Raw genomic sequence first — 26,984 nt, forward strand, 5'->3', positions numbered from 1 at the left:
ATTCCTGGGTCTGTGGAAACAATTTTGGAGTAGAGTTGAGTGAACTGGGGTCGAGCAGAGCTGCGAATATCTGCACCTCTGCTAGTAATTATTCTTTTTTGAAAGAAAGGGAAAAATATAGGAGTCTTTATTCAGTCATCTCACCGGCAGCGAGCAGCAACCTGTGGAGAAGGAACACCGTTATGCTCCACAAAGCTGGGGAAATGAATCTCATGTTTCTCTGCTCCTCAATGAAAAGACTTGAGGCCAAAGAAACTGGGTGATAAAAAATCCTGTTGGTCTTAAAACTAACTTTTAACCAATCCATGCTGATGTGCAACAATACACAACAAGACGTATCCCCAACTGAGAATCTCTTCTCACCTGTTGTCCAGCAACAGGTGATAAAATATGATTTTTTGACCGACAAGAAGCTCACACTGCAGTGTTAAACCTTATCTTCAATCCATCAACACCACTAGGCTCCTGGAAAGCTATTTGAACAAAGTTCTGTTTCTCAAAAGTTTCAAAACAGTTTATTAGGAATAAAACATGCGTGCATCTGTTCATCACCGCCGCCTGAGTCGTTGTGTTGAGGCGTGGGAGTTTCCTAGCAGTAAAAAAAAAAAACGCTTGTAAAGCAAGAGCGACAACATGTGAAGACAAACCCAACTATTTGGAGCAAAAAAAAAAAAGCCTTCAGTTAGCTTGTGTCACTATGATTCATCGCCTCGCCTCCAGATGATATTAATCACTTGTTTTGGCTTTAAATGTACACATGCTTGTTTTGTCACTGGAAGCACCTCCTCTTGCTTTGATATCACATGGAAATGAGAAATTTCGATGCAAAATGAGGACCATGTGCTTGTGTGCGCTTAATGAATTGCACAGTCTGGGGGCTGCGGTTACGGTTTTGCAGATCTGTTGGGAGTTTTACTCGTTGCCACCTCCAGGCAGAATCCATCTCAAAGATGTGACCGTTTGCGCCAGCAGGAGACTACAGTTGGCCTCATGTGCCGGCAAACGGATGCACGCAGAGGGAGGCACATGCATGTTCTGGAGCTGATTGCAGCATCAGTGAAAAGTTAGTTGAAATGAACGCAACTCCCTCTATAAGAAGAGCGCAAAAGCTCTTTGGTGGTGATTAGTGAATGCGGCGAGTCTGCCCGCGCCCTTCTTCTGAGCACTTACCATTTGTTCTTCCTCCTTATGTAGTCTTTCTCAGAAACATTAACGAGGTAGATCACTGGTTTAGACGTCAGAAACAAGTATTTGTTCAGCACATCGATCTGTGGAGGAAAGAGAGGCGAGTTCTGAGAATCTGAAACTTTCCAAAAGTGGCCTTTGAGGAGAGCACAGACAGCAACAAATGAAGCCAAGTGAAATTATAAGCTCTGCAGGGGGTCAGCGAGGAAGAGCCTAAATCAAGATCAGACTGCCCAGATGTCATTAACTTGCACAAAAGTTAGATTTAACAGAAAAAAAAGAAAAAGAGAGAATAAGAACATGAATGAGGAAGATTTACTTTCAGGTCACATAAAAAGATTGTCAAGATAAATCACTTTAATAAATTTCATTCACATCAAAGTCTTACCTCCTTGTCATTCCAGTCGTGATAGTAGCGGACGTGCTTCTTTTCATCCATGACCCAGCTCTTTATTTTGCACATAACGTCCTGTTTGGGGTTGAAACAGAATGAACAAGAAGCCATTAAAGGAGATGAAACAGAATAAACCCAGCAGGGTATGGGGTAATTATTTCCTAAATGCATGGCATCCTGATGCCAAAGGGAACAATGGCTTGAGCTCGCATTCAGGAGCAGGAGTGGCCCTGCTTCGACAGGGGAAGGCAAGAACAAGACCCCTTCCTTTAAGCCCCGACAAAATGCCTTCTGGGGCGTCTCTCAGCTCCGCCGGCACTGTTTAATGAAAAGGATAGACAAAATTGGAAAGAGCAGGGGAACTAATTGGAAGTTGGTTAGTAAAGGTGTAAATTATCGGTCCTTCCTCGGGCACTTTACGGAGCGCAGTCATACTGAATAAGCACTTGTGAGGTGCGGTGCTAATTATTCACTGTTTCTGAAAATATTGAGCATTTACCGCGACGTACGCCGCATTCATTACTGACGCACTTGTGGGCTGAGACCACAGGCGAGACTGGGTCTTGACAGGATCTGGAAGCGGAAAAGGGTGGGAAAATGGGAGGGGGGTAGTTATAAAATTTGTAATAAAGAAATTGAGCCTATTATTGTTGATCCAGCCCCGCAGAAATTAGCGGAACACACTCTTTTTGTTCCTGTCAACTTGACCTCCCCCTTCATATAAAAACTCCCCCACCCCCTGCACCACTCTCCCTGCCTCCTCCTTCCCTCCCCGAACCCTTGCAGCACTTCACAATCATACTCTCTTTTGAAAGAACTGAGGAAAAAAATCCTGCCAGAGCCTCAATTACACAATGGCAGAAAAAGCTCCACACACTGACCCCCAGCCAGCTGCATTCACTCTCTGCACATCTCTCTCTGCAGGAATTCTAAAGGCCTTTTAGTCAGGCAGCCAGAGTGCAGCCAGCGGGAGAGAGCGCAGGAAGAGCTGCATACACTCCGCCCGCGCAGGCCCAAGTCTTCACAGAGAGATTAATCATCTGTGAAATGGAAACAGCAAACGGCCGGTGACACGGGCTGAACCCGCTCCAGGTTTCCCTCATCAGCTCGCAGCCGCCTTGCAGCGCTCCTCTAACAGGCAGGTGTTAATAAAAGGCATATAGGTCCCACAGGGGTCAAACACATACGCTTGCCACCATGGAGCGCCGCTGGTGGGCCGGTTTCTTATTATTGTTTTGCAGAGGAGAGGGATTTTTTGAGGATCCGTGCGGACTGAAAATGATGGAACGTTGTTTTTGTAAACACAGCGCCGGCAAGAATGGATTTACAACGATGCATACATATGAGCCCTGTGCTTCTGCGTGCACGCACATTTATCATGGGTTCTCAGCGGAATATTTAATGTACTTTCTTATTATGATGGCAAATATTTCTCCTTTTCTAGTCCAGAAATAAATGTATGTAGACTCTTAAAGAATATCTACAAGTTTTTTTTTGTTTCAATCATGCTTTTCTGACTTTTTATGACTTTTATACTTGAAATCCTCAAGTTTCTGTCTTGCATTCACAATATGTTTTGTTCATTAAAATGCTTTTAATTCAAGTTAGCATTTTCTTGCGTATCACATGTGTTGGTGTCCAATTTTACACAGATTTACATGGCTTTAAAATGTCTTATTGTCTTATTTTCTCCACTGCTTTGCCCGTTTTTAAACGATAAACAGGAAGAGATGGGATGTGTTCTCACAAAGCATCTTCTAGTTCTGCAAATATCTATAGTGTCAAATAATGAAATATTTTACTGTTTTATGTCACTGTCTTGGAAAATACACATACAAGTAGTGAAATATGGTGTGTTACAAAAGTCTTCAAACCCAATGGGCTTTTTCACATTTCATCAGGTTACAACGGCAAACTGTAGATCATTTTATTTGTATTTCATGTCATAGATCAATGCAAAGTAACATGTAAATGTGAAGTGGAAGAAAATAATGTAATACTCAATTCACATGCATAGCTACTTCTAAAAAAATCATGTGCCTTTAGAAATCAGTGATTCGTTTCTCTGTCTGTTAATCTTTGTGTGCAAATGCTGCTCTATGAAGGCCTCAGAGGTTTGTTAGAAAACATCAATGAACCAACAGCATCATAAAGACCAAGAAAGGCAGCAGGCAGGCCAGGGAGGCTGTTGAGGAGAGGTTGAAAGTTGAGTTGGGTTACAGAATATTATCCCAAGTGCTGGAAATCACAGAGAGTATTTTTCAGCCTCTTATCCCAAAATAATAATAATTAAAAAAAACAAACAATTTGGCATTACTACAGACCTACCAAGACGTGGCAGTCCGCCAAAACTGAGAGGCTGGGTAAGGAGAGAATTAATAAGAGCGTGAGCTAAGCAGTTCACTGTAACTCTGGAAAAGACACGGAGATTCACAGCTAGTGGAAAAATCTGTCGATACACTTAATAGTTGTGAACATCACTGGAAGAAGAATCGTGTGGAAGAAGGTGCTCTACTCAGGCCCAAGTTGAATTTCTTGACCTACATTCAAAGCAGCATGTGTTTAAAGAAAAAAACAAAAGCAAACTAGCACTACAATTTAACCTGAACAGAGCATCCAAAAAGGTGAAACATGGTGGTGGTGCCATGATGCTGTGGGATGACAATTGGAGCTAAATGCAGGACAATCCTGCAAGAAAACCTGATGAAGGCTGCAGAAGACTTGATACTGTGACTGAGGTTCAAAAAAACAAAACAAACATAAAAAGAAACACAGCCAGAGCTTTATTAGAATCATTTAGACTTATATGGTGTTACATATTCTTTGGGTTTTTAGGGTTAAAAATGGTGAAAAAGCTTTTTTCTTTCACTTCACAGTTATCCCACAGTTGTTGGGATTGCGGTCTGCTAACCACAATCCCAACAAATAAAAGTTCAAGGGAACACAAGCAGCCCTGCTCGGCACCATAAAAGTCCTTCTCATTTACATATTACATTTTACTACATGTACTTTGACAAAATAAGTGATTCTTTTCTCATAAAATCTCACGACACAATGATCAAATTCTATGTCAAGTGTTTTGAAAATTACAGTGCAAATAAGGAGGACTGGAGTAAACTGTACGGTCCTCGTTTTCCTCTTTCCTCTGGTGTCTTGACGCTCTGCCTGGACGGCGATAGAAAGACACGCGTGTGCGCCTGCGAGCAGCTGAGCACGTCGAACCCCGGGCTCAGCCTGCGAGGCAATCACACAACCCCCCTCCCGCCTGAGAGCTCGCTGCAGCCCTTTGATGGTCGCCATTCTTCAGAACGTCTAGAGAGGTTCTTCTATAGATTCTCACTTGCCGACGCGTGCGCAACCTTTGACAAGTAATGTAGATTATTTTTATTCATTGCCTAAAATTGTTAGCAATTATGGCAGTAAGCGGCCACCTGCCTAGCCTGAATGGCTCCTGTCTGTGGGGCGTTGGGGAGGGCTGCAGGCTGAAAGGGAAAAGGATGGTGGCTGTGGGCAAGAGGGGTTGGGGGGGGGGCGGGGATGAGGGTGGGATGTCTGAGGCAAACCAACCAGTGATGGGGTGTCTGCAGCAGGTGAAATAGCCCCCCTCGTTAGTGTAATGAGTGGTCAGATCTGGAATTGGGCTGCTCCGCTGCGAGTGAAAGGCCAAATATATTCCTTGCGCACCAGTCTGTTCCTTCCTGGTCCAATGATAGGTCAGCATCAAATCATCACTGAGTTTGCCCACCCGGCCTCATTACTGCAACAATATAACAATCCGCATTCAGCTTGATTCGACATCCAGGATGCGGATTTTATTTCCTCGCCCTAACCTGCGTTTTTTTTTTTTTCTTTTTTTTTAACCTCACACCTCCGACAAACTGTCATGGATTATTCTAAACATTTACAGTATTTGTAACCCGGTATAGGCATATGTGTCAGCCACTGTATGGCCTTAAACAATTTCCCAAGCTGCTGTAGGAGGATAAGCACGAGAGAGAGCTGTGCCATGATTTGAGTATTACTTTAGATGAAAAGAGCTGTGTGGAAACACTTTCATTAGCCCAGTGCTGTGACCCAGGGTCGGCAGCTGAATAAGTAACACTCTATTAATGATTTCTACAGCAGAAAACCCCTGACCCCTGATCACTTTCAATCTCAGAGAGGGAAAAAAATGGGCCAGGGGGAGGGGTAGGGCCTATTGGAGGGAGATTAAAAAAAAAAAAACATACTTTTTTCTCCACGGCCATGTGTGTGGGAGGGTTATTATTTGTGCCTTACTGTGAGGGGGAGCACAGGGCCTGCTGGGACATTGACTCACATATTCTGGTTTGAGTTTCTTGTCACCGCCTCTAACGGCCGTCTTCTCCAGCTTGTCGATAATGGGGGCGATCATCTCCACATCTTTCAGCCTCAGCTCCTCGTGGATGATCTCGATATCTCGAACAGGGTCCACCGTCCCCTCGACATGGATGATATCCTCATCCTCAAAAGCACCTGCAGGGACAGGACACAAACACACACACGCACACAAATGGGGGGAGAAAAAAAAATATTCCTTTATCTCAACAACAATTGCTCTGATTTATGTGAATAACGTGTAATACAGAGCAGCGAATCAGAACAGCAAAATCAATGACATTGACTTTCTGGGATCAAATGTGAAACAGTGATGTGATTCAGCTCAGAAAGAAAGAGAAAAATCATTAGTTGATGCAGAGAATGTGGGAAAAATAGACATCCACATATAAAGCCCTGTGGGAGCTTTAGGAAAGTCATAACAAACACAATCAGGAGTTTAGAAATACAGCCGATACTTATTTTTTTCCCAGCCTTAAACCGTAGGAAATGTTAGAAACCAGCTTCAAGTGCAACAGTACAGTAAGCTCATCTAAAACTGGCTTTAAGTGCAGCAAAACAAGAAAGTTACTCTAAGAAATGCAGGGTGAAATTACAAAGTTTAGCTTACTTTAACAAAAAGCATGTCATCATTCATAAATAAAGGAAAAGAGTCCTAATCTCCTAATCGTGTGCGTCTTAATGGTGGCGTTGCTGGCGATTCGGTAATGAGGCTCTGAAGCAGACCATTTAGCCGGCGGCGGGCTCTCAGGACTCCTTCTGATGCTGTGGCAGGGTGGGAGCAGGTGATCAGAGGGGTTAGCGAGTGCATCTGCCACATGAGAGCACCAGCCTTTAACATTAACAATGCGTCAGGCAGTAAAAAAAAAAGAGTCTAATTCATTTGTTAAACCTGAGGATTGTAATACATTTAACTCAAAAACACAATTTTATTTACCTCAGAAAATAGAAAGCAACAGGTCAGAACCCACCATCATCTCAGCTGCAGCCCGTTTTAAAAAAAAAAGGCAACTTTTTTTTCTATGAAGATATGGAGCTGAATGTGTCATATTTTCCACTCTGCCGTATCTACGTTTTAAATTATGAAAGGCAGTAGGTCTTGAGTTGTTGCTCTGTTTCTAATAAAGCCTGTTCATCAGGCTGCCTGATAACACTCATTTACATGGAAAAAGTTGTCATCGCATTTTGATCCTTCAGAAGCATTTTGAGAACTTAGCAGAGAAAGACGGTGACAGAATTGTACACAGAGTGGAAAATGTTTGTAAACCAGAGCGACTAGATTAGCTGCTAACGATGCTGAAGCTAACGTCTGCTTCAATGGCTCTGAATCAACTGGCTTTTAAATTCATTTTTAATGCTTCTGAGCCACATGTAATCATCTTCAGTTAATGACTCATTAAAACACAGTTTTAAACTAAAGCATCAGACATTTGTATTTTAAAATATTACATTTTATGAAAATACATAACCATTTTTGCAACTTTGAATAAATATTAATCTTACTTAATACATATTATTCTACTCTGTTGTGAATTTCACTCGCAAAAACTATATTAGGAACAAAATGGCTTAAACGTTCATTTTCAGAAATGGATCTTTCGAATGGCTCTTCACACGGATTCTGAAGATTTGGCTGCCTTCAAAGAGCCCTGAGTCCCACCCCCAGGTTACAGATCAGGTTTGGAGACAATTCTTCTGAAAGTCTGAGTGCTGTTTTCTTGCTGATCTGGTTTCAAATGGCCATATTTTCTTCATTTATTTCTAAATTGCATATGTTTCACATCATTAGAAATCCTAATCAGCACTTCCAGAATCTACAAATAGCTCACACTTCCTCCAGTGAAAGTTGTTTCCGGTTTTGTAGTAGTCACATTTTTTTGTTACGCGGCGTTAGTGGACATCCACTCCCCAATGAATGAATATATAAACAGTATATGCAAAGCTTATTTGACACTGATCTGTCACTTTTTTCTCTCCACTCCCAATAGTAAGCTGTCCCCCACGATGCCTATCTCAAAAACCAACTTTGTCTGAGATGTATACTTCTTATAAGAAATTACCGTACAAGTAGATAATTTATATAAGCTTCTTGATATAATCAAATAATATGACAAAAACAACCTGTTTTCTTCTCTAACACTTGATGCCTGGCTGGTAAGGTCTACAGTGGAGCTGGATTTGAAATGCACATACTTTTGTGAAACAGAAAACAGCAGCAGCTTGTTAAGTTTTACAGTGCAGCGTAATGTGTCTGCTGTCTCAGACAAAAAAGGGGATGCCAGGTTGAATGATGGCTTGCCTTTAGCTGCTGCAGCATTGAGGGACATAATGTTAGGAATGCGCATGGGGGAGTCACTGAATCCATATTCATGTGTTGACACCTGAGTTTGTGCAAAGGTGCTGACAGGTGAGGCACTGTGAGATTGCATCTGCGCAAGATTTAGCAGTGACACATGCAGAAAATAGTAAAGAAGTGACTGTGGCGGTTCTTCATTTTGAATAAAATAATCAGCACCATTTCAAATACAAGAGAGCCCAAATGAAAGCATGAACGAGACTGAGTTCTTCTGTACGTTTTTATATTTATACTTTTGCCAACTTTATACATTTTTAATTCTAAGTTTAAACCACTTTTTAGACCAGGTGGTTATTAATTAGTCCAAACCTAAACAAATTTCATTGGCATAAATCATAGCAACATGCAGAATTGACTCAGGTCTAACTCATTGTCTAGGTGTGGCCTCAGCACTGAAGGTTTTATGCTTATTGATGCATGAGTGATTCGAGAACTACATGGTTACGTGGAAGCTGGAAAAAATGAGCTACAAGCTAATTGTAAAGAACAGCAGATCGTGTCATGGAGTTATTGGTGATGTTCATAGCCAGGCCTGTAGCAGCACGCTACAAGTTATCAGCACAATTTCATATATGGCTTCTAGCAAAAACTTTATATGTGTCTGCCATTAAATATGATGCAAATGATTGAGCCATGTACATATTGAAGACTATAAATTATGAGGTATTAACTTTTCCCTTTCCTAACTTTGGCATACACTGTGGCATGACGCAAATGTCAATCTAAGATACGTACTCAGCTTTTTAACGCACAAATAAAACTTTATTACAACTGCGAGGTGTTTCTATGACAAATCCGTCTTTGAATGTTAATGAATCAGCGTAAGGAAACATAAAACTAGGTAAATAATGTTAAAACATAAGGGAATTTTAGCTCTTTACTTACATACAAAACATAAGTTAGGCATAGAAGAAATAAAAATACTTTAGCTAAAACTTTTGTTGGCAAAATCATTTACAGCTTTTCAGTTTCAGTACTATTATTCATGACAGATGCAATAAACAGCATCTGTCAACGCTACACTGACAGCATGAATCAGAGTTTAATGTTTCTCTTTTGCTGTAGTTTCTTGTTATGTTGATTAATAATATTAGGATGTTAAGAATGAATCTGAATCATTCCTTCATAAGTCATACTTTCACCATTTCCTCTATTTTATGTTGAGCCATAGCTGGATCTTAATGATTCTGTTTAAAAATATAATAACGAGGTTTTCGTCTATTTTATGTTCAACATTTGCAGTTAGTAAAAAGTAAAGTAAAAGGGGGCTTTAGAGGGAGGAGTTAAAGTATTTCACAAGAAAGGCAACCAGCAATGCTGACTCAAATGTTTGCATATAAAAAATAAAATAGTTTCAAAAGTCACAAGTTGGATTTGTCTTTCAAGGACACATACAGTTAAAATAATTAGCGAATTGCTGCACTTTGGCTTAATTTGCCTTATTTGATAACAAGGGCTCGGCAACATTGAATCTTTATATCTTTTTCAAATATGCAGATACCAAAACGATCCCTTTTACTGGCTGAAGCAGTGATAAACACCTGATTTTTTTTCATAAAAGCCCTCCAGACAGCTTTTACAATCAACATCAAAACGCGTCACATCCCAACATCCAACACCTTATTACTCATGCGAGTCAACAGAAGCTGCAGACTTTGGTGCAAGCTGTCATCCTGTGCCTTGTCCTCATGGTGAAATGAACTTATTCAATTACTCTTTGCCTAATCAGGCTGTTTTGGTTCCTCTCCTCTTGCAGAGGTACTCCACAGTATAAACAGTTCACTTACGCCACACAGAAAGGGGCTAATCAGTGGAATTATTGTTTTGCCGCTCCAATTTAGCAGCTCGCTGTTTAGCACTGATTGGAATAAAAATTTGCCATTGTGTCTGCATGAACTCTGGGAATATAATGCAAAGTAATCATTTTGTTAGCTGCAAGAGTATACATACATTATGAAGAATTAGGATGTACAGTTCTGAGGCACTGTCTTTCAGACGGTAAAGGTATACGTTCACTGATTCTCAATCAGTGTTAAAAAGCTTCATGGAAATATGAAGCATTTAAAGATACAGCGTTTTAAGAGCGACAATAAAACGATTATTTTTGCAACAAATCCCAAGATAATCAGCAATTCATGAACATTTTGGTAAAGAAAACGTCCAAATCAAAAATTCAAACAAGCTTTTAAAGAGCAAGCGCAGCTGACCACTCAATATTTAGTCCTCTCATTCCAGAGTAATTTTCCTCAATTCATTTCGCCTAATTTAACATTCACATCCACTTTAACCACCTTCCCATTCAGGGCTTAGAGCTGGACAACAAATGCATGAAGGAGAAGAAAAATCTGATGGGCCAATCTCCACAATTAGTCCTTTTAACAACTGGGTCAGGGCAGAGAAGACAGGCTTTATGAAACGGCGCCGCCACACAAAGCCGCGTGTAAGACAATAAAAACACGAGGGAACAAGGGAAGACGCTGAAAGGGGGCCTTTTTCAGGAGTCAGCGCCGTCCCACGATTAAATTTTTACTGCCTCGGTTCGAGCAGTGTATGTAGACATGCATAAAGACACTATTAACAGGTGCTCCTCTGCTGACAGAACAATGGGATTATTCTCTGGAGAGCGAGTTGCGTTCAATGGCCTGATTAGGGATCAGGCTAAGCTGCTCAAAATTACAGCAGCACCCCAGGCAGATGTAGCCCGAGAAGAAATAACTTATTCTGACATTTACAAATGAGAGTGATTTTAAAAGGAAAAACAAAACAACAGAGAAGGCTCGTGATTTTACATTAACTCCATTATGTTTTCTGCAACCCGGCTTCTGGGAAACGTCTCCTCTTTCAGAGTGTGCGTGAGTTTAACAACAAAAAACATCAAGTAATCTTAAGTTATCCTAAATCATTGCTCTTCTGCAAGGCACACAGACCAGGCAGTTATCCGTGCAAAGGGAAGATCAATACTGATTGAGGTGCCTCCTCTGAAGCTCCTGCTTGCACTGGGAGGATATGTGGTCAACATAATTCAGGTAAATTACAGTATTCATTGACTTCTTACTTCCTGTGCGTGTTTTCACATGCAGGATGGGTGAGAGCACATCTAAAGAACTTGCATTCCTGAACGCTGCCTTTAAAAATGTTCATGCAAACTCAGCGCCGCAATCCTCCTGGCATTCAGGGCAGTAAAAGCTATTTTATGAGTCTGTCGGGGGAAAGCACATCATGGACGACTTCCAAGCATAAAAAAAACACAAGCAATATACATGAGGGTATCTACGTTCATTCAGGAAACCTCCTGTGCTCAGTCGGTTTTATTTAGATCCATGGATTTGATAGAAATCTGGCTTCCAGAACTAAATTCATGGAAGATGTGTTGTGATACAGCGAATGTTAATTATGGCAGCTACATTGGGTACTAAAAAACTGTTTGACACCAAAAGATGGTGTTACTTCATCAGAGATTATTGAAGTTTTAAGCATCCCATTTCTCAAAACTGATCACTGTGAAATTGCAGCATTAACAGAATATAGATTTTTCCTTGTGTATGGATAATATACTTGGAAATATAATCTTATTTCATATTTCAGGCTAAAAAGTGGGATATTAGACCCAATGCCTAATTCCTTTTAAAAACATGTCTTCACTTTTTTGGACTATTTTCTTCAGATGTTGTTTTCCTAAAAAAAATAATGTCAACTTCTAATTTGCCTTTCTTTCTAATTTAAGAAAATTATTCAAATAATTATTCAAGTAAGAGGTTAAACTTTGGAATACGCCAAGGCTCAATTTTTCATACCACAGTTTTTAAACTCATTCATGGTTTCACAATATCTTTCACGGTTAGGGAGACAAACTTAAATCACTCTTTAAAAGCCCCTTAAGAGGCTCAGCTTATATCTCACTATTTTACTCTAACCACAGAGAACCTCAAGGTTCAATATCAGGCCCCACACATTTTATGCATTAGAATATGAGGATTACATCAAAACACATTTAATTAATTTACGAAGCCATGCTGATGACACACAGATCTATATTGACATTTGTACTGATGTACCAATTAATGATAAAAACATTGATGACAATGAATTTCCTCCAGCTTAGACACGACAAACTTTTGTTTTTTTTCTACAGTTATTTAGATATTGGTATATTTTTGTTGAGCTTTTAATGAATTTTAAAAAAATAATTTCTGGTGTTTATTCACTACATAATTGTTGGTTCTCAGTTCCTCATCCTCTGTAAAATGTATGATTTCTTAATGATTTGATCTTTTCTAGTGTGGTTTGTGTGCTTGGATGTCTTTAATTGTGCACTTTTGGTTTAGCAAAAGTTGAATTTTAAAAACATGTATGGCCATCATGATAGTAACCCTGGAAAGGCAAAGAGGAAAAGTGTTGCTTATGGTAACCTGTACAGACATGTCTGACCTGAGTGCAGTTGAAAGTCCAAGGAAGTCTGTGATTTCAAACCAAAAACAAGGAAAGCAGTCGCATTAATTCCCTCTTCATTAGCTTAACCTCTGTCATTCCATTTATTTTGTTAAACCTCTAAACATGAGGGCGTCTTGATTGAAAGGATCAGTCGTATGCAGGGAACTGTTGTCCCACATCATCCAGAGAACAAACCTTTTCAGATCCCTAACTACTACAGGGCTGCTGATTGCACAGACACCGGCAATTTCCTAACCAACTGCCACCTGAACAATGATGTGTTCGGCTTTCAGGCCCTCCAGTCTTTCAAAGGTGAATCATTTCACAGTTTGGAACGAGATCTCCATAGCAACTCCCTTTTGAAGGGTGTAGAATCACCGTCCAATAATTCTATGATCATCGGGCCTCGCCATTCCCAGTGGTTCTTTTCACGGCGGACAGGCGGAGGGGGGTGTGAAGAGGAAGCAGGAAGATTCTACAGTCTATTTCAGGCAATTCATCTTGCGGGCCCATTAGAATTCAAAATATTGCGACCTTCAATCACTGGGCATGTTATCTGGAGCTGTGGCGATCTCCAGTCAAGATGGGTAGACATTTTTCTCTAATCATCCTCGATGAGTGGAGGCTGACAAAAACTCTTCATTCTCGCCGAAGCAAAATGCTCATTTAAATGCTGCGACAGCACCTCAACACAGCCTGGAAACACAGACACACACACACACACACACACACACACACACACAAAGGGAGGACGATCCCGCCACAGACACATGATTGAGACTTCACAGTCAGAATATTGCTTAAAGCAGGAACCAACATAAACAAAGAACCACATGACGCTCAGGGAGGAGGATTTTTTTTTCCTGACCTGTTTATAATACAGTGTTGCTGTTTTTGCTCAAGAAAATTCACAAGACAAAGAATAAGAAGGCAACTGAGACTATCACCATCGTAAGGTATTTATAGCCTGAGAAGTCCTTGTTATCCGGCTAACTTGGTCACATATGAAAGAAATATAACACTTTAGTTCACTGGGGAGAAAAAAACAGAAATTTTTGGGAGGTGTACCTTAATTACATAGGGTGGATTGATGGTCTCAGGTTGTTGTGATGCTGTATTTGTACCAAATCATGAATTCTCCTTTCTACCTGAAAATCCTCAAGGAGAACCTAAGCTTTGTGACCTTAACCTCAAGTCTAATTTGTCAAAACTAATCATTACAACAGCAATGAGCATGAGACTGAAAAAAATGTTCCATATGTTCCAGTTAACTAAGTTGATATTACAAAGGTCTAATGAAGCATTAAGAAACAGAACAACAGCAACAGCAAAGGCCAATATTGACAGTTTGAGCTGTGGAAACAGATGACATATTTACTCACTGCTAAGCGCACTGGGCTGACGGAGGCATCCTGGACGTTTGTCAAGTTTGAGAATCCGTGAGTTGATGAGTGATAGGGCTGAATGCCCGGAGAGCAGCCATTACTGGCGTCAGACGGGAGGAAGGCCAGCTATAAATCACCTCAGCCTGAATAGTCAGTCTAGTTTGCTTGTAACGCCTGTGGCTGAGATAATCAGGTCCTTTTTTTTTTTTCAGTGAGTCACTCATACAACATAAAGTCACAGGGAAGTAATACACCTGTAATATACCTCAAAGGTAACTATTCTTGGGGAACAAGAAAATACATTTTATTATTATTATTAAAATAAAGAAATACAGAAAGTATCTGGTTAACACGAACCCTGCCCAGCACATATCTTCCTTGAATGAATGATATTTTCTCTTGTCTTTCTTATTTTGAAAAGAGTGTAAGGGAAAAGGACCTCTGTGTCACATGATATTCAGTCAGCAGCACAAAGACAAAAGATAATGGGATCACGAAACAAAAGTTCCTCAACGATCTGTTCAACGTAGAAATTTTAATAGAAATTGAAATTGTTAGTGGGGCCAAAAATTGTAGCACTAGTGGTCATATTAAAAATAATTTCTTCAAGAGGGATTTCTCCCTCACTAAGTACATGAGCGGAAAGCAAAGGTTGGATTTCTGTACATGTCTCAGGGTGAGGTTAACAGATTTCACTAGAAATGCAGCAGTGAATCTGTATGCAGGAAGACGCAGAGCAAGCGAAGGTCCCGCTGAGTTTTCAGTAAGATCTGTCGGGGCAGCAGCATCAGAGACAGGGACCTAAAAAAGCTAAACAAGCTGATAAAGAAGCCCGGTTCTGATCTGGAGGCTGCTGTGGAAACACTGGAGATGACAGTGCTAAGAAGGATTCTCCATAAAGTCAATACAATTATGGACAACCCATAATATCTTCGTCATTAGGCTGTTATACAACAGCTGAGTGTCTTCATTCAGTCAGAGGCATGTTCATATTTGCTGTAACACTCGGAGTAATCAGCATCTACAACAACTCTGACGGGAATTGCACAACGTTTAACTTAGCCGGGCATTTCGGGCGCTGACAGCATGAAGATCACAGTAACAGAAATGTCTTTGCCAAATGTAACAGCTATTTTCCACTTGGCCGCCCCAAAACCACAGAAGGTCCCTCAAGATTAACAGTGCTTTACCATTGGTATCTCAAGGCTAGATACTTACTGAGTATCATGCAGCCATAAATAAGTCCTCGTTAGCGCTGAACTCAATGCTTCCAGCAGTGATGTTGGGGAGGAGGGGGAGGCCCTGAGTGAGCGTTCAAACATCTAATTGCTGGGAAGCAAACATCTGGGAATAAGGCCAGGTAAACTGGCAGAGTCGTGAGTTTGAAACAGAAGAGGAGATGAAGTAGAACATGTCTGTGTCTTGTCTCAGACTGTTGGGTTCCAATTGTTTTCCAGTCACTGCAGAGAGACTAGTAACATCCATCCCACATTTTACGATGGGGGCAGAAGCCTTGTGAGTTTAGTAGAATAAGCGTTCAAGCTGTCACCACAAAGGAGAGTTCATATGGCCTTTTCAAAGCTATTGGGGATTTTAAAAAATGTATGTTGAAGAGGGAAAATTTCAAGAGAAAATCCATTTTAACTTACTTCCCACTAAGGTTTAAATGTTTCAGTAGCTGCCACAAAGAAAGCAGTCGACACGGGCTGCTTAAGAAAAACCACCATGTTTTCAGTTAATTGTAGTGATAGTAAAATGATAAAAAGGTAAAATAAATATAGAATTTTCTTTGAAGGCATTTACTGTTACTAAAATAACATTTCATGTTGTTATATGACTGATTATTACCACAGTTTTCATAAAATCTATGCTATTATCAAAGCTGAGTTGCAGACAGTCACTCTGACTATTATATAATCATAAAATATGATACAATAGTGATTTCATGGGATTTATAAAATTTATAGATATTTTAGGAATCAGGTTCAGACTCTCAATTAAATCCCAATTCCTGAGAAAGATTAAACTTAAAACAAGAATCAGCTAAAACACTACAAAGTGAATAACCTGACATAAAAGACTCAACTTTAAATTTGTTGTGGTTTTGAATTATTATATGCTGATTTTTATGTCTTTACTGTTCTACTCTTTCTAAGGTTACATTGACAAATTGGGGTACCTGCGCTATCAGGGTCTTTATTTTACCCATATGCATGTTCGCCCTTAAAGCTTGACAGCGTTACCTCAAAGCATGCTAGCCACAACTTTCTGTGGCTTTCACCGATCAAAGTACTTCTAAAAATCTGTCTGATCTATTTGAGAGTAAGGAAAAACTTTTGGATATATCCTCTCAATTAAACTTTCTTACGCAGCTGACTGACAGCTCCTGTCTAAAGGTGGAGGAAAGAGAGCACTATTCTACAGGTCCATCTTAAATTCTACAAGAATAATGAAATGCAAGAGTGTCAAAGTTGCTTATTTATTTTTTTTTACCTAAGGACCAGAATAACTATAAGAAAAGTTGTTACAAGAAAACTACAAAAATGGTCCATAAAGTCAATGTGGATTTTTGATTAACAACAAAAACCAATTTTGGACAAGTAAGGATACATAATTGTGCAAATAATAACTTTGTGGTTTAGGCTAACAGACTGTCGAAACTCTTGAAAGACACAAAGGTTTAGTAATTTACACTTTGATTGAACTTTTGCTGGCCTTTCCTTCAAAGTAAAGTTTGCACATTGTTGTTTTTTTTTTGTTGTTGCCTATATTATTCTATGAATTGTTACATTTTGGTGCTAAAACGTAAAGGTACATTTTTTGTCAATTTTTAAAATTTGAAGACAAAGATAACATGTATGTGCAACTAAAAAAAATCAAAGCATTTGTACCTTTTGGGGGCCATCTATATACTGTGATTTTTAGACTTTTTGCTTACATTTCAGTAAAAAACATATAAAATGAAATAATTTGATTCGATTAATTAATCACATCAGATTCAGGCGAACAAAGTTGAATTTCAGCAGCAACAATAACATAACTGTGAGCTTTGAATGAAACTCTGAGCTATGAATACTTCTGCAAAAATCAAACAAACAAAAAAAACCTAACAAAAAAAAATCCCACTCTAAACAGAAGAAGTGAGATTTTCTCAAGCATATAATCAAGCTATATAAAAGAAGAGGCTTCTGTGCTGCACTCTGCTCAGATAGATATAATTACAAAACCAAAGCTGCTATGTTGAATGTTTAACTTGTGAAACAAACCGCAATGTTTCTAAAGACTTGACAAGTGTGGAAACAATAGCATGCCAGAGCAGATAGCTGCACAGAAGAAGCTTTCGATATCTATTTCCGATCGCTATGTTTGCCGTCTCTGACTGAGAGGAAACAAAAGAGTTGGTTTTGGGATGAGCATCTGGCATATATACATTTGGTCCTCAGTCAAAAATAAAAGGAACACTGGGTCCTTTTGACCACATTTACAATAGAGTATATGAAATATCCATAACTCAACATGAGTAATGCTACTGCATATACTGCACTAAACACCATAATACCCATCAGAAGAATGACAAACTCGAATGCAAACAAGAAAAAAATCTGGCAATTACAAAGAGGAACATTTCCTACTAAAATAAACATACATGTTGTTTCCCAAATGTGAAACAACAATAGGTAGCTCCTTCCTACTAACGAAAACTATAATTTTATATTTGGTAAAAACCAACTTTTATTGATTTCTAAGGAGAAATTGCTCATTAGCTGACAAGCTACTCCATCCAAGATGTTAAATTTTGAACAGTTTTTAATTAATTTTTATATTTCCTTCTTTATTCATTAGTGCATTTCTATTCTTTTTCTCTGTTACTGATATTCGCCAGTGAATTTCTATCTTCTTGTTAGCAATGCCTGACACTGATGTAGCTTTTTGCCATCCATCGGCCTTTTTTTTTTATAACAATGCGACTCAGAACTTCAGCCTTTTTATGTCCTTTATCTTTGTACTCCACAAACCCGCATTGTTTTAATTGCAAATAATTTGTTTTGCAATTAAAACTTGAATCTGTAAATTGCCTTTGGTTCTTGTTGAGAGTCAGAGCATAAAATGTGAAACACTGAGCCTACCATAAACACTTTTACATTGATAAAGAGTTTTAGCCCAAACGTTTTGTGACCATGAGTACACCAACCTGCACAGTAGGTATGATTAATCAGTTTACCAACCTCAAAAAACAAAGCTATTTGATTTCAGAATAATGTCCACTTCATTTACAGTTGTGTTGAAATAATCTCCACTAAAATGTTATTCTGTCTTTGTTCAATTTCCACAGGACATTGTTTTAAAACTCCTCTGATTCATGCAGATGCTATTTTGCAAACCTACAGTGTTTGGCCTTATACCTCTTAGAGAAAGCAGCCTTCCTTCAGCTGCAGGTCTTCTCCTGTCAGTCAAGGTTTTTGGACCTCCTGTCCCCTCACTAATCTGCTGGCAGTCATTGATAACTTCCTGTTTCTGCCACTAAGGTGTGTGGCTACTGTTCCTTTAACTTTGACCTGGCAAATTATGCCATCAATTGTATCTCTAGAGAGATTCAGAGCCTTTGGTATCTGTTTTAAAAAAGATTTTCCTTGTTTGTGCAAAGCCATCCCTAACATGACGCAACAAGTGAACTGGGTGGTTCAGAGGATTGATTAACTTCGATGCAGTCATTGACGTAAGTTAACAATGTATGTATTTAACGTTGAATTTTAATAAACTTGTTGCAGTTTTATTTAACTATTTAATCTGTTCTTGTGTAATTCAATTTTTCCAATTAAAAACATTCTGTATTATGTCAATACTCCCGATCTGCGGTGGGTGGAGGGCAAAGGGGGAGTGGGGGGGATTGAATGATTTTGGGATGCAACTGTATATAAAACCATAAAATTGAAAGCGGTGTGTACTGTCTTTGTCTCGCATAACCTAAACGTCTTGGGCATCTCTAATTTTTTACTCTTCTTAAATTAGACAGTAACTCTTCCACTTTGTAGCAGAACAGCATAATAAATCTTGTTTCAGAAATATTGGCTGTACAGTTTAAAAGTGCCCATTCATTGTTGGATACTGTCTTTTATGGGGGAACAAAGGGACTTAAAATTGACTGAAAAGCCACAGACATAATAACTAAGTTATAAAGTTTCTAAGTTAATCATATTTTTGGTATCTGCTTATGATTAAAAATAATGGAATAACATAAATCTTGCTATATGACTTTTATTACAAGAAAACTCATTGCCAACTCAAGTGGAAACAGTTAATCTCACCTGACAGGTCCTTTAAATCATTATTACATTTTGCAGTGCGGGGTTTTTCTAATTTAAACATCTCAAAATGTGAAGATGAACCAAACAAAGAGGAAAAATTCCCTGCCAGAGACGTAATGTGTCTCTGATAACTTAAGAACAAAATGAAAGAATGACTGCATTTTAAACATTTTTCCATCTGTTCACTCTCTCACCTGCTCCAATCAGAGCTCTTTTCACACAGGAGGAAAGTCAATACAATCAGCAAACAAAGTCTGCAATTTCTTTCTAAAAGGACCTTCTTCTTCTTCTTCATTTTACTCACTGTGATGTGAATTATTCTAGCGCGTAACACTTTAATTGGCCAAGACAAAGACCATGAGAATGAAAAAGAACCAGAGGTGTAGAACAAACACTGAAAATGATTTAAAGTCTGTCACAGCAGAAAGCAATATTTGCAAACAAGGTAAATAAAGAACAATGTTAGAAAGGTTATGAAGATAAGTAGAAATAATAGTAATAATAAAAAAAAACAATCTGATAAGAAACAAGACACTTACCTCTTTTAACCCCATTTAAATCAAACAGTTTAAAAAAAATTATAAAGGACTGATTTTTGTCCAAGAGGCTTTCCTGTAGGAACCTAATTGTTGATTTACCTTCATTTATTCTACCTATAAAGTTGATCTTAGTTCCAGATGTTCTTAGAGTAAAACTAAGAGAAACTACAACTCTGTTTTCAAAAAAACACTGTTAAATAAATAACTTTAGCGGTGGTCTACAATATTAACATATGTCATAAGGAAGTAAGTAACGACTCACGTGTCAGGTGGAAGATGCCGTCGCACGCGCTGATGTGGGAGAGGAAGGCGTTTCCCAGGCCTTGGCCGACATGAGCACCTTTCACCAGGCCAGCGATGTCCACAACATTAAGGAATGCTGGGATTTTACTACAAGGGAAAAAAATGGATGGAACAGAAATCTCTTCAGCTCCGTCTTATGTTCTCAGTTTCAAGATCATTCGACAGCAGATTTCTTATAGTTTGAGATCTTTCAGCATATGTTAGCACTGTTCTAAATTTCTCAAAAAATAGTGGCAACAAATCAAGTAATTCACAAATATAAAAAAAATCCATGCAAATCAGGGATGCAACAGGTAAAAAAATTGGAATGACACCTGATGGCCAAAAAAGGAGGATTTTCAAAGTATTGCTCAGGATGATCCAATGGGTGCAAATAAAGACATCGTCACAAAAAATCTTACCCTTGCAAAATATACTGACACTAATGTTAACAGCTGCTTGTCTAGATTTCAGATATTACAGCTAACATTGTTGGAACAATAATCCAAACATGTAAAATATTCTCTTGTAAGAAGCTTGTGGGATTATTTGTATTGCTGCAGAAGAAAAAAAGAAGTGGGACTCATTTTTCATGCATTTGATGATAAATACTTTAGATCATATTATAGCCTGAACAACTGAATTCTGTCTGCTTAAACAGCCTCAATAGATGTGCATTATCACCGGGTGTTTGATTTTTTTCCCTTTCTTTGAAAAGAAGGAGAATAGAGCACCAATTGAACATCACAGCGCACATCTTATAGCCACATATCAACAACATTGTTGTGTGATTTCTCACGCCTATAGCACGGGGGCCATCAGAGGCTACAGATGCGAGGTGTGAATAATGCGTGAAGGATGAGACCCCATACCTGGCAGGTTTGTGGAATTGGCAGAGGAAATCATAGCGTTCATCTGGAATGGGCACTCTGCTTTCATTTGGGTCAATGGTGCAGAAGGGGAAATTTTCTGCTGGAGCCTGACTCTTTGTCAGCACGTTGAAAAAGGTTGACTTCCTGAAAACAACAACAGCACTGAGGTCAGGACATCTGAAAATGCTGCTGTGTAGATCCTTGATGGTTTGATAGGATGAACCTGAAACACTGAGGTAAACGCTGAGGTAAGCTGACTTCTTCTTCTTCTTCGGGACACAAAACAGAAAGTAACTCGTAATAATCCAGTGATTTTACTTCTAAAGCTAATTGCACATTCCTGATAATCCTCAGGTAGATCGAGTGAACATGAAATGCCATGCTGTGATCGCATGGATGCTGCTTTACTTTGTACAAGCTGTTTTAATAAAATGAAACAAAAATCTGACATTTAGAGCGCAAGACTTAAAGCTTTATTCAACTCAAGTATGATTGATGCACAAGTCTCTGTTGATAAAAAAAGAAAAGCAGGAGAAAGGACATAACTTATTTTTAGTGATAGAATTAATGTAATCTGTGAGTAATGTGTTCATAATTAAGTACTTACTTAAAATAGTCACTGAAAAAAGCACAACTGGGCCAAATACTTCAAGTGAAATAATTATTAATATTTGCATTAGCTATTATTCTATTTTGTGTCCATTCATTTACCTACCTTCACATAAGGGTACAGGTCAAATGTCAAAAAGATTTAATTAGGATTTAATTATGATTACAGATTCATTGATGTGAAAATTTAGGCTGATATCGAAAATGTCCAATATCGATGTTCCTGTTATCCCCATGAAAAAGTGACCACACAGCTGACTGTTGCTTCTCTGGTTCAGTTAAACACCTCAGAGTCCTGCACTGCATCAAATATCACATGATCAGGCAACATCCCTCAGCCCTCTGGAAAAATGTAGATAAACAGCAACAAGATGGAAATAGATAATGGTTACTAATATCGGCCTAGTTGTCTTATTGGACCAATATGCTTTAAAAAATGACTGATTGATAACGATGCCAATGCAGATATATCCCTAATTATTATTTCTATGCACTCTGAATCATTTAGTTTAATTAAACTAAGCATTAAATTGAATTTGAAGTGTAAGTTGAAGTCAAACCATATGGCAAAGCTTGTTATCGGGGAATTTGTCAGTTTCACAATAATGGATGCTTAGGCAAAATAAGAGTATCACAATCTATCTGAACTCATCCAGTGGAGGGGCTTGAGGAAGTTTGGTTTTATAAGAGCTAAATAGACAGGAATGAAGTTTTTCCAGTTCATGACAGATAAAGTCAGACAGTTTCCCAAGTGTAAATCATTTTAAATTACACCCAAATAACAGATGGTTTGGATCTGAACACAGTTCATTCACAAAGAGAAAGTCGGAGGGTGGACTGGTTCTACTTTGACATAAATATGTGGTGGCAGGCCACAACCTCACAACTTCTACTTCTTATGTGAGGAAGAAACTGTGGTTTTGCCAGAATGAGAAATGAAAACACTGGACAGTACAAAGGGATCTGTTTGCAGAAGCCTTCAGAACCTTGCATGCCACCAACTTGGTCCTGCATATGAACAGACATCTGCAGGAAACTGGAGCTGTATGTAATACTTTCCACCACTGGAAACCACTATCCAAACTGGAGTTAAGTAACTGCTAAAACAAACCCCTGACCTGTCAAAACTTTAATTAAAACAATCCTGGTGACTTCATTGGTAAAAAAAAAAACAAAAAACTATAATAAATTAACTAGACAACAGCTGTATATTAGAACCCTTTGTTTTATTTAAGCTTCTTTATGAGTATATTAAAGAGTTTTAACCCATCAGCTTATTAGAAGCTGACATAATCCCATAGTTGTACCTGAAAAATAAAGCAACAGGGAATGTGTGTCTTGGTTTAATACGTCCTGAGCTGCAAACACGATCTCTAAGAGGGTAAACCCTGACACAGTAACATGAGCCCCCAAATATTGGAGGAATCTTTTTTTAATAAACAAATGTTTTACAAAAAAAAAAACACACTTCATTTTAAAGGCCTTTAAAGATGAGATCATTTCATACTGAGGTGTTTAGTGTAGATGACCCCTGCACAACCATTTTAAAACAATGTCATAGCTCCATCTCTGGCCTTCTGCCCCATCATACTATTGCATATCTGATTTTCCAAGTTATAGAGAGGTGCTATGCATGCACAATAAAGTCACTTGCACTGTAGCATACATGATCTGATCACCAGGTCAGACAAGCTGTTTAATATTTGGCACATGACATAATTCTATCACATGAGCTTCACAAACTAATCTCATGCTACACTATGCAGATGCTCTGTCTGCACTGATCCAGATTCTCTCACTTCAGACTGAAACTAAAAGTGAAACTGTTAAATTACCGTAGCCTGGTAAAAAACCAGCCCCTTATTCTTCACTTTGCTTCATAGAGAGGATCTGGACCATTGGCTATTGAGAAATGATTGCTGACTCGAGGCGTGGGCTCTGTTGAAGCTTTAAACGATTGGATCTGAATTTACCCAATTGCTAATGTTTAGCTGTGATGTATATAATGTGCTTCCTCAATGAAGCGTACGGGAAATTGCATGTGATGTGAACAACCTTGTGGGGTGTAGGATCACAACATCTTTGTCGGCAGTAAAATAACTTATACATTATTCCTCTTGATCTGACTTTAATTGCTCAATATTTGGAAGCGTGGCCAACATGGACTGAATGGCTTCATTCTCTTCCTCTGCTACCATTGTCAATCTACAACCCTATATAGGCAGACTACAATTCTAAAACGATACAGAAAATCAACATCAATCATTAGAAACTACTCCCCATGTTTATTAGTTTCCCTGGTTGATATTCAATGAGAAAAATTAAACTCAATGGGAGAAATCCCAGAAGGAGCACTGAAGGGAGATGAGAATCAAGCAGAATTGCGAAATGAGGCAGTGGTCAAGCTAGAATCACCCTGCTTTCTGATTAGTAATAATCAAAATTAGACATTGACAGCATGATAAAAGTAATGTACCCCTCCAGATGCAACAGAACTCAGTGAATTCAGCACCCCTGATCCCAATACACATGCACTCTTCAAAGAAAAATACCTTAAAAAGAGATGACTGGATTGCACATGGAACACTGTTTCCTCCCTTTCCTCTCATTTAGACCCAGGTCATGTGATAGAGTTAGCAGTTAGTTTTGAATCTAACAGAAAATTAAGAAACTACAATAAAATTCCCATTTATGCTACAAAACATATACTGCTCTTCATCTTTTTATATTCAACTTAAAGATGGGCATTTAATGTTGATGTGTTCATTGAATGGAAATGGTGAGAGTTCTCAGCTTTGATACATGTATGAAATAGGGAAAAAAAAATCTATAAAGTTTTCTTTTCAGATCCAAGGAAAGTTTAAGTTTCTGATCTGTAAAGTATGAAACCTTTTGTCTAATCATAAATTTGCATTTTGTATAGAACAACTGTAGAACCTCAGGAAAATACCTTATGGCATTTACGTACTCTTTTGTAATCAAGACAAATGGTGGCAATAATCCTAACTCATAAATAATAAATTCTTGTAAACGTCAACTCTCTGCTATCTTCTTTACCTAAACAGAAAACATATAAAAGAAGACAGGACAAGTAGCTTGGAGCAGTTCAAGAGAAAGAGGAATCCGACAGACATGAAAGGAAAGAAAAGAGAAAGGAGAGCACATGGCTTCAGAAATTTACCAGCCGTTGCAGTGCAAAAACGACTGGTACGTCTTCCACACTGAAACGAAGATCATTTTTCCAAAGTTTTGTTTGCATTGGGGCATGCGTTCTTTTTGGAGAAGATACTTTTTATAAAACCTCTTCATACTTTTAAAGTTCTGCTTTTACAGTGACTTGCAACAATGTTCTGCTCTGCACATATTACTGTTTGTATATGTATGATTAAAGAAAAGAAAGAATGTAACAGCGATGTACAGAGAAGGCCATTATAGCCATACTTACCCAACATTGGGCAATCCAACAATCCCTATCTTCAGAGCAGTCCCAAACCTTCCAATCAGCGGCGGTGGCTTTGGTGCATCATCTCCTTTGGCCTAACGAAGACACCGTGGACATGTCTGCAGTCAAAATCAGCACTTGCCATTATACATAAACGTTCTTTGAATGAAACCTTTCTTCTTTTACAAAACACACCTTTTTCGGAGCCATGTCTCTCACTCTTAAACTCTGAATCGACTTCCACAGCAGATGACACACTCAGAAAAGCACATTCATTCACAGGCAGTGGGGGGGAAGCTCAGTCCTTAAACATAACCAGCCTGACTGCAAGCGCTTCAGCTCCAACGCTGTCTGCATGCACTCAAAATAGAAACATCCAGCATGTGGAAATGTAAGTTGACACTGTAAGCTGGCGAGCTGACCCTGCACCTCCATATTTAGCTGTCAATAGTATCACTGTGGGTTAATGAGCAGCTATAAAACCCACCCTGTGCAATGTATTTGGAAAAGGCCAGTTAGGCCTGGTTAGAGGCTTGGCAGCATTAAAGGCGGCGCCTTTATGTAACACAGTTATGGATCAACTTTCTGCCTTGTCGTCTTTGTCTTTTTGTAATGGGTTTTGCCTCAGCCAGATGAAATATATCCTCCTTTCATTCAATGGAGACAAATTTGCAGATCTGCCCCTGCAGGCAACCAGGCCCATACTGTTTGCCTGAGCTGGAAAAAAACCCCCAAAACAAAACAAAAAAAACAAAACTGATTTATTAATCAATCTTGAGTATCTCTTCTTATTGCCAGTAAGAAGAGATACTGGCATTTTTGTCAGGATGAACAATGTTGCTGAAGTGTTTTCTTATTGTAGGCCTTGTCTAGTCTTCCAAATTACGGAGTGAATACGCTGGAAAACTTGCAGCAAGTTCTGTGAAAATCTTAAGGAAAATAGAAAATGAAGGAAGACATTGTCTGATTGTAGACAAAACAAAATTAAGGTGTAGAAGCGGTTTCTAGACAACAACAAAAAAGAACAAATTTCAGGGGAAAATCAAAAACATGCACTTTTCATTGGAGTAGATGGAGCTGTCAGACAGGAAGCAGCACAGATCCACCGCGCAACATCCCTTCACACACAGTTTACCCAGACCCCCTTAGAGAGGAACAGGTGTAGCCACATGGGCGCACGAAATTACAACAATTAGTTAAACATCCTCAAATAAACTTCCTTCCACAGACGTACAAATTGAGGCGTGCGCAACCAGCGAGCCCTGGCCCAATCCAGTAAAGCTTGCCTGGGTTTAGCATGCAGAAAATGAGCTCCTAATAATCTGGATTTGAGGCAAAGTGCATTTTGCGGGGGAAAAACTCAGAAATGAATAGATCTGAAATAATCATTTATCTTTTGTTGATGGATGCACCCCCACTTAGACTCGTCACAATAGATGCAGAGCGTTTTGTTCGACCAAATAAATCATTCCCATTGTTTAAGGTACATTGATCAATCTAATGGCTTGTAATGGGCTCCTAATTGCCACAGAGAAGTGCTCACGAATGCAGCGCGGTATTACAGATTCAACTCTGAGTTTTCAGTCGAGTGACGAGGAAAGAGTGTGTTCAGTCTTCTAGTTCCATTAAGGGGATAAAATGCTTTTATTCTCCAAACAAATTGATTTATTTTTGCATTAATAATTAATTAATTTGCTTATTTATTAATTAATTTATTTAATTATTGCATATAAACCAAATTAATCTGATCACAGATCTCCTTAAAATAACAATTATTGCTGTAAATTATTTTAAAATGTTTATTATTACTATTACTATTACTATTAC

At 38.8% G+C, this 26,984-nt stretch overlaps 1 protein-coding gene across 1 annotated transcript in view; it reads right to left on the minus strand.

Annotated features, from left to right (window-relative positions):
• LOC103134303 (obg-like ATPase 1) overlaps window positions 1-25,539 on the minus strand; it is a 52,466-nt gene extending 26,927 nt beyond the window's left edge. Inside the window, exons 1-7 of the mRNA XM_007546486.2 lie at window positions 25,353-25,539; window positions 25,161-25,252; window positions 21,107-21,250; window positions 20,215-20,342; window positions 5,898-6,073; window positions 1,574-1,654; window positions 1,171-1,268 (exon numbers count right to left, since the gene is read on the minus strand). Of these exons, the coding sequence (XP_007546548.1) occupies window positions 1,171-1,268; window positions 1,574-1,654; window positions 5,898-6,073; window positions 20,215-20,342; window positions 21,107-21,250; window positions 25,161-25,252; window positions 25,353-25,367 (734 nt within the window). The 5' untranslated portion in view covers window positions 25,368-25,539. The remainder of the gene's footprint in view (window positions 1-1,170; window positions 1,269-1,573; window positions 1,655-5,897; window positions 6,074-20,214; window positions 20,343-21,106; window positions 21,251-25,160; window positions 25,253-25,352) is intronic.
• Between the last annotated feature and the right edge of the window lie 1,445 nt (window positions 25,540-26,984).

This window comes from Poecilia formosa, unplaced genomic scaffold, assembly GCF_000485575.1.
Source record: "Poecilia formosa unplaced genomic scaffold, Poecilia_formosa-5.1.2 Scaffold16, whole genome shotgun sequence".
NCBI lineage: Eukaryota > Metazoa > Chordata > Actinopteri > Cyprinodontiformes > Poeciliidae > Poecilia > Poecilia formosa.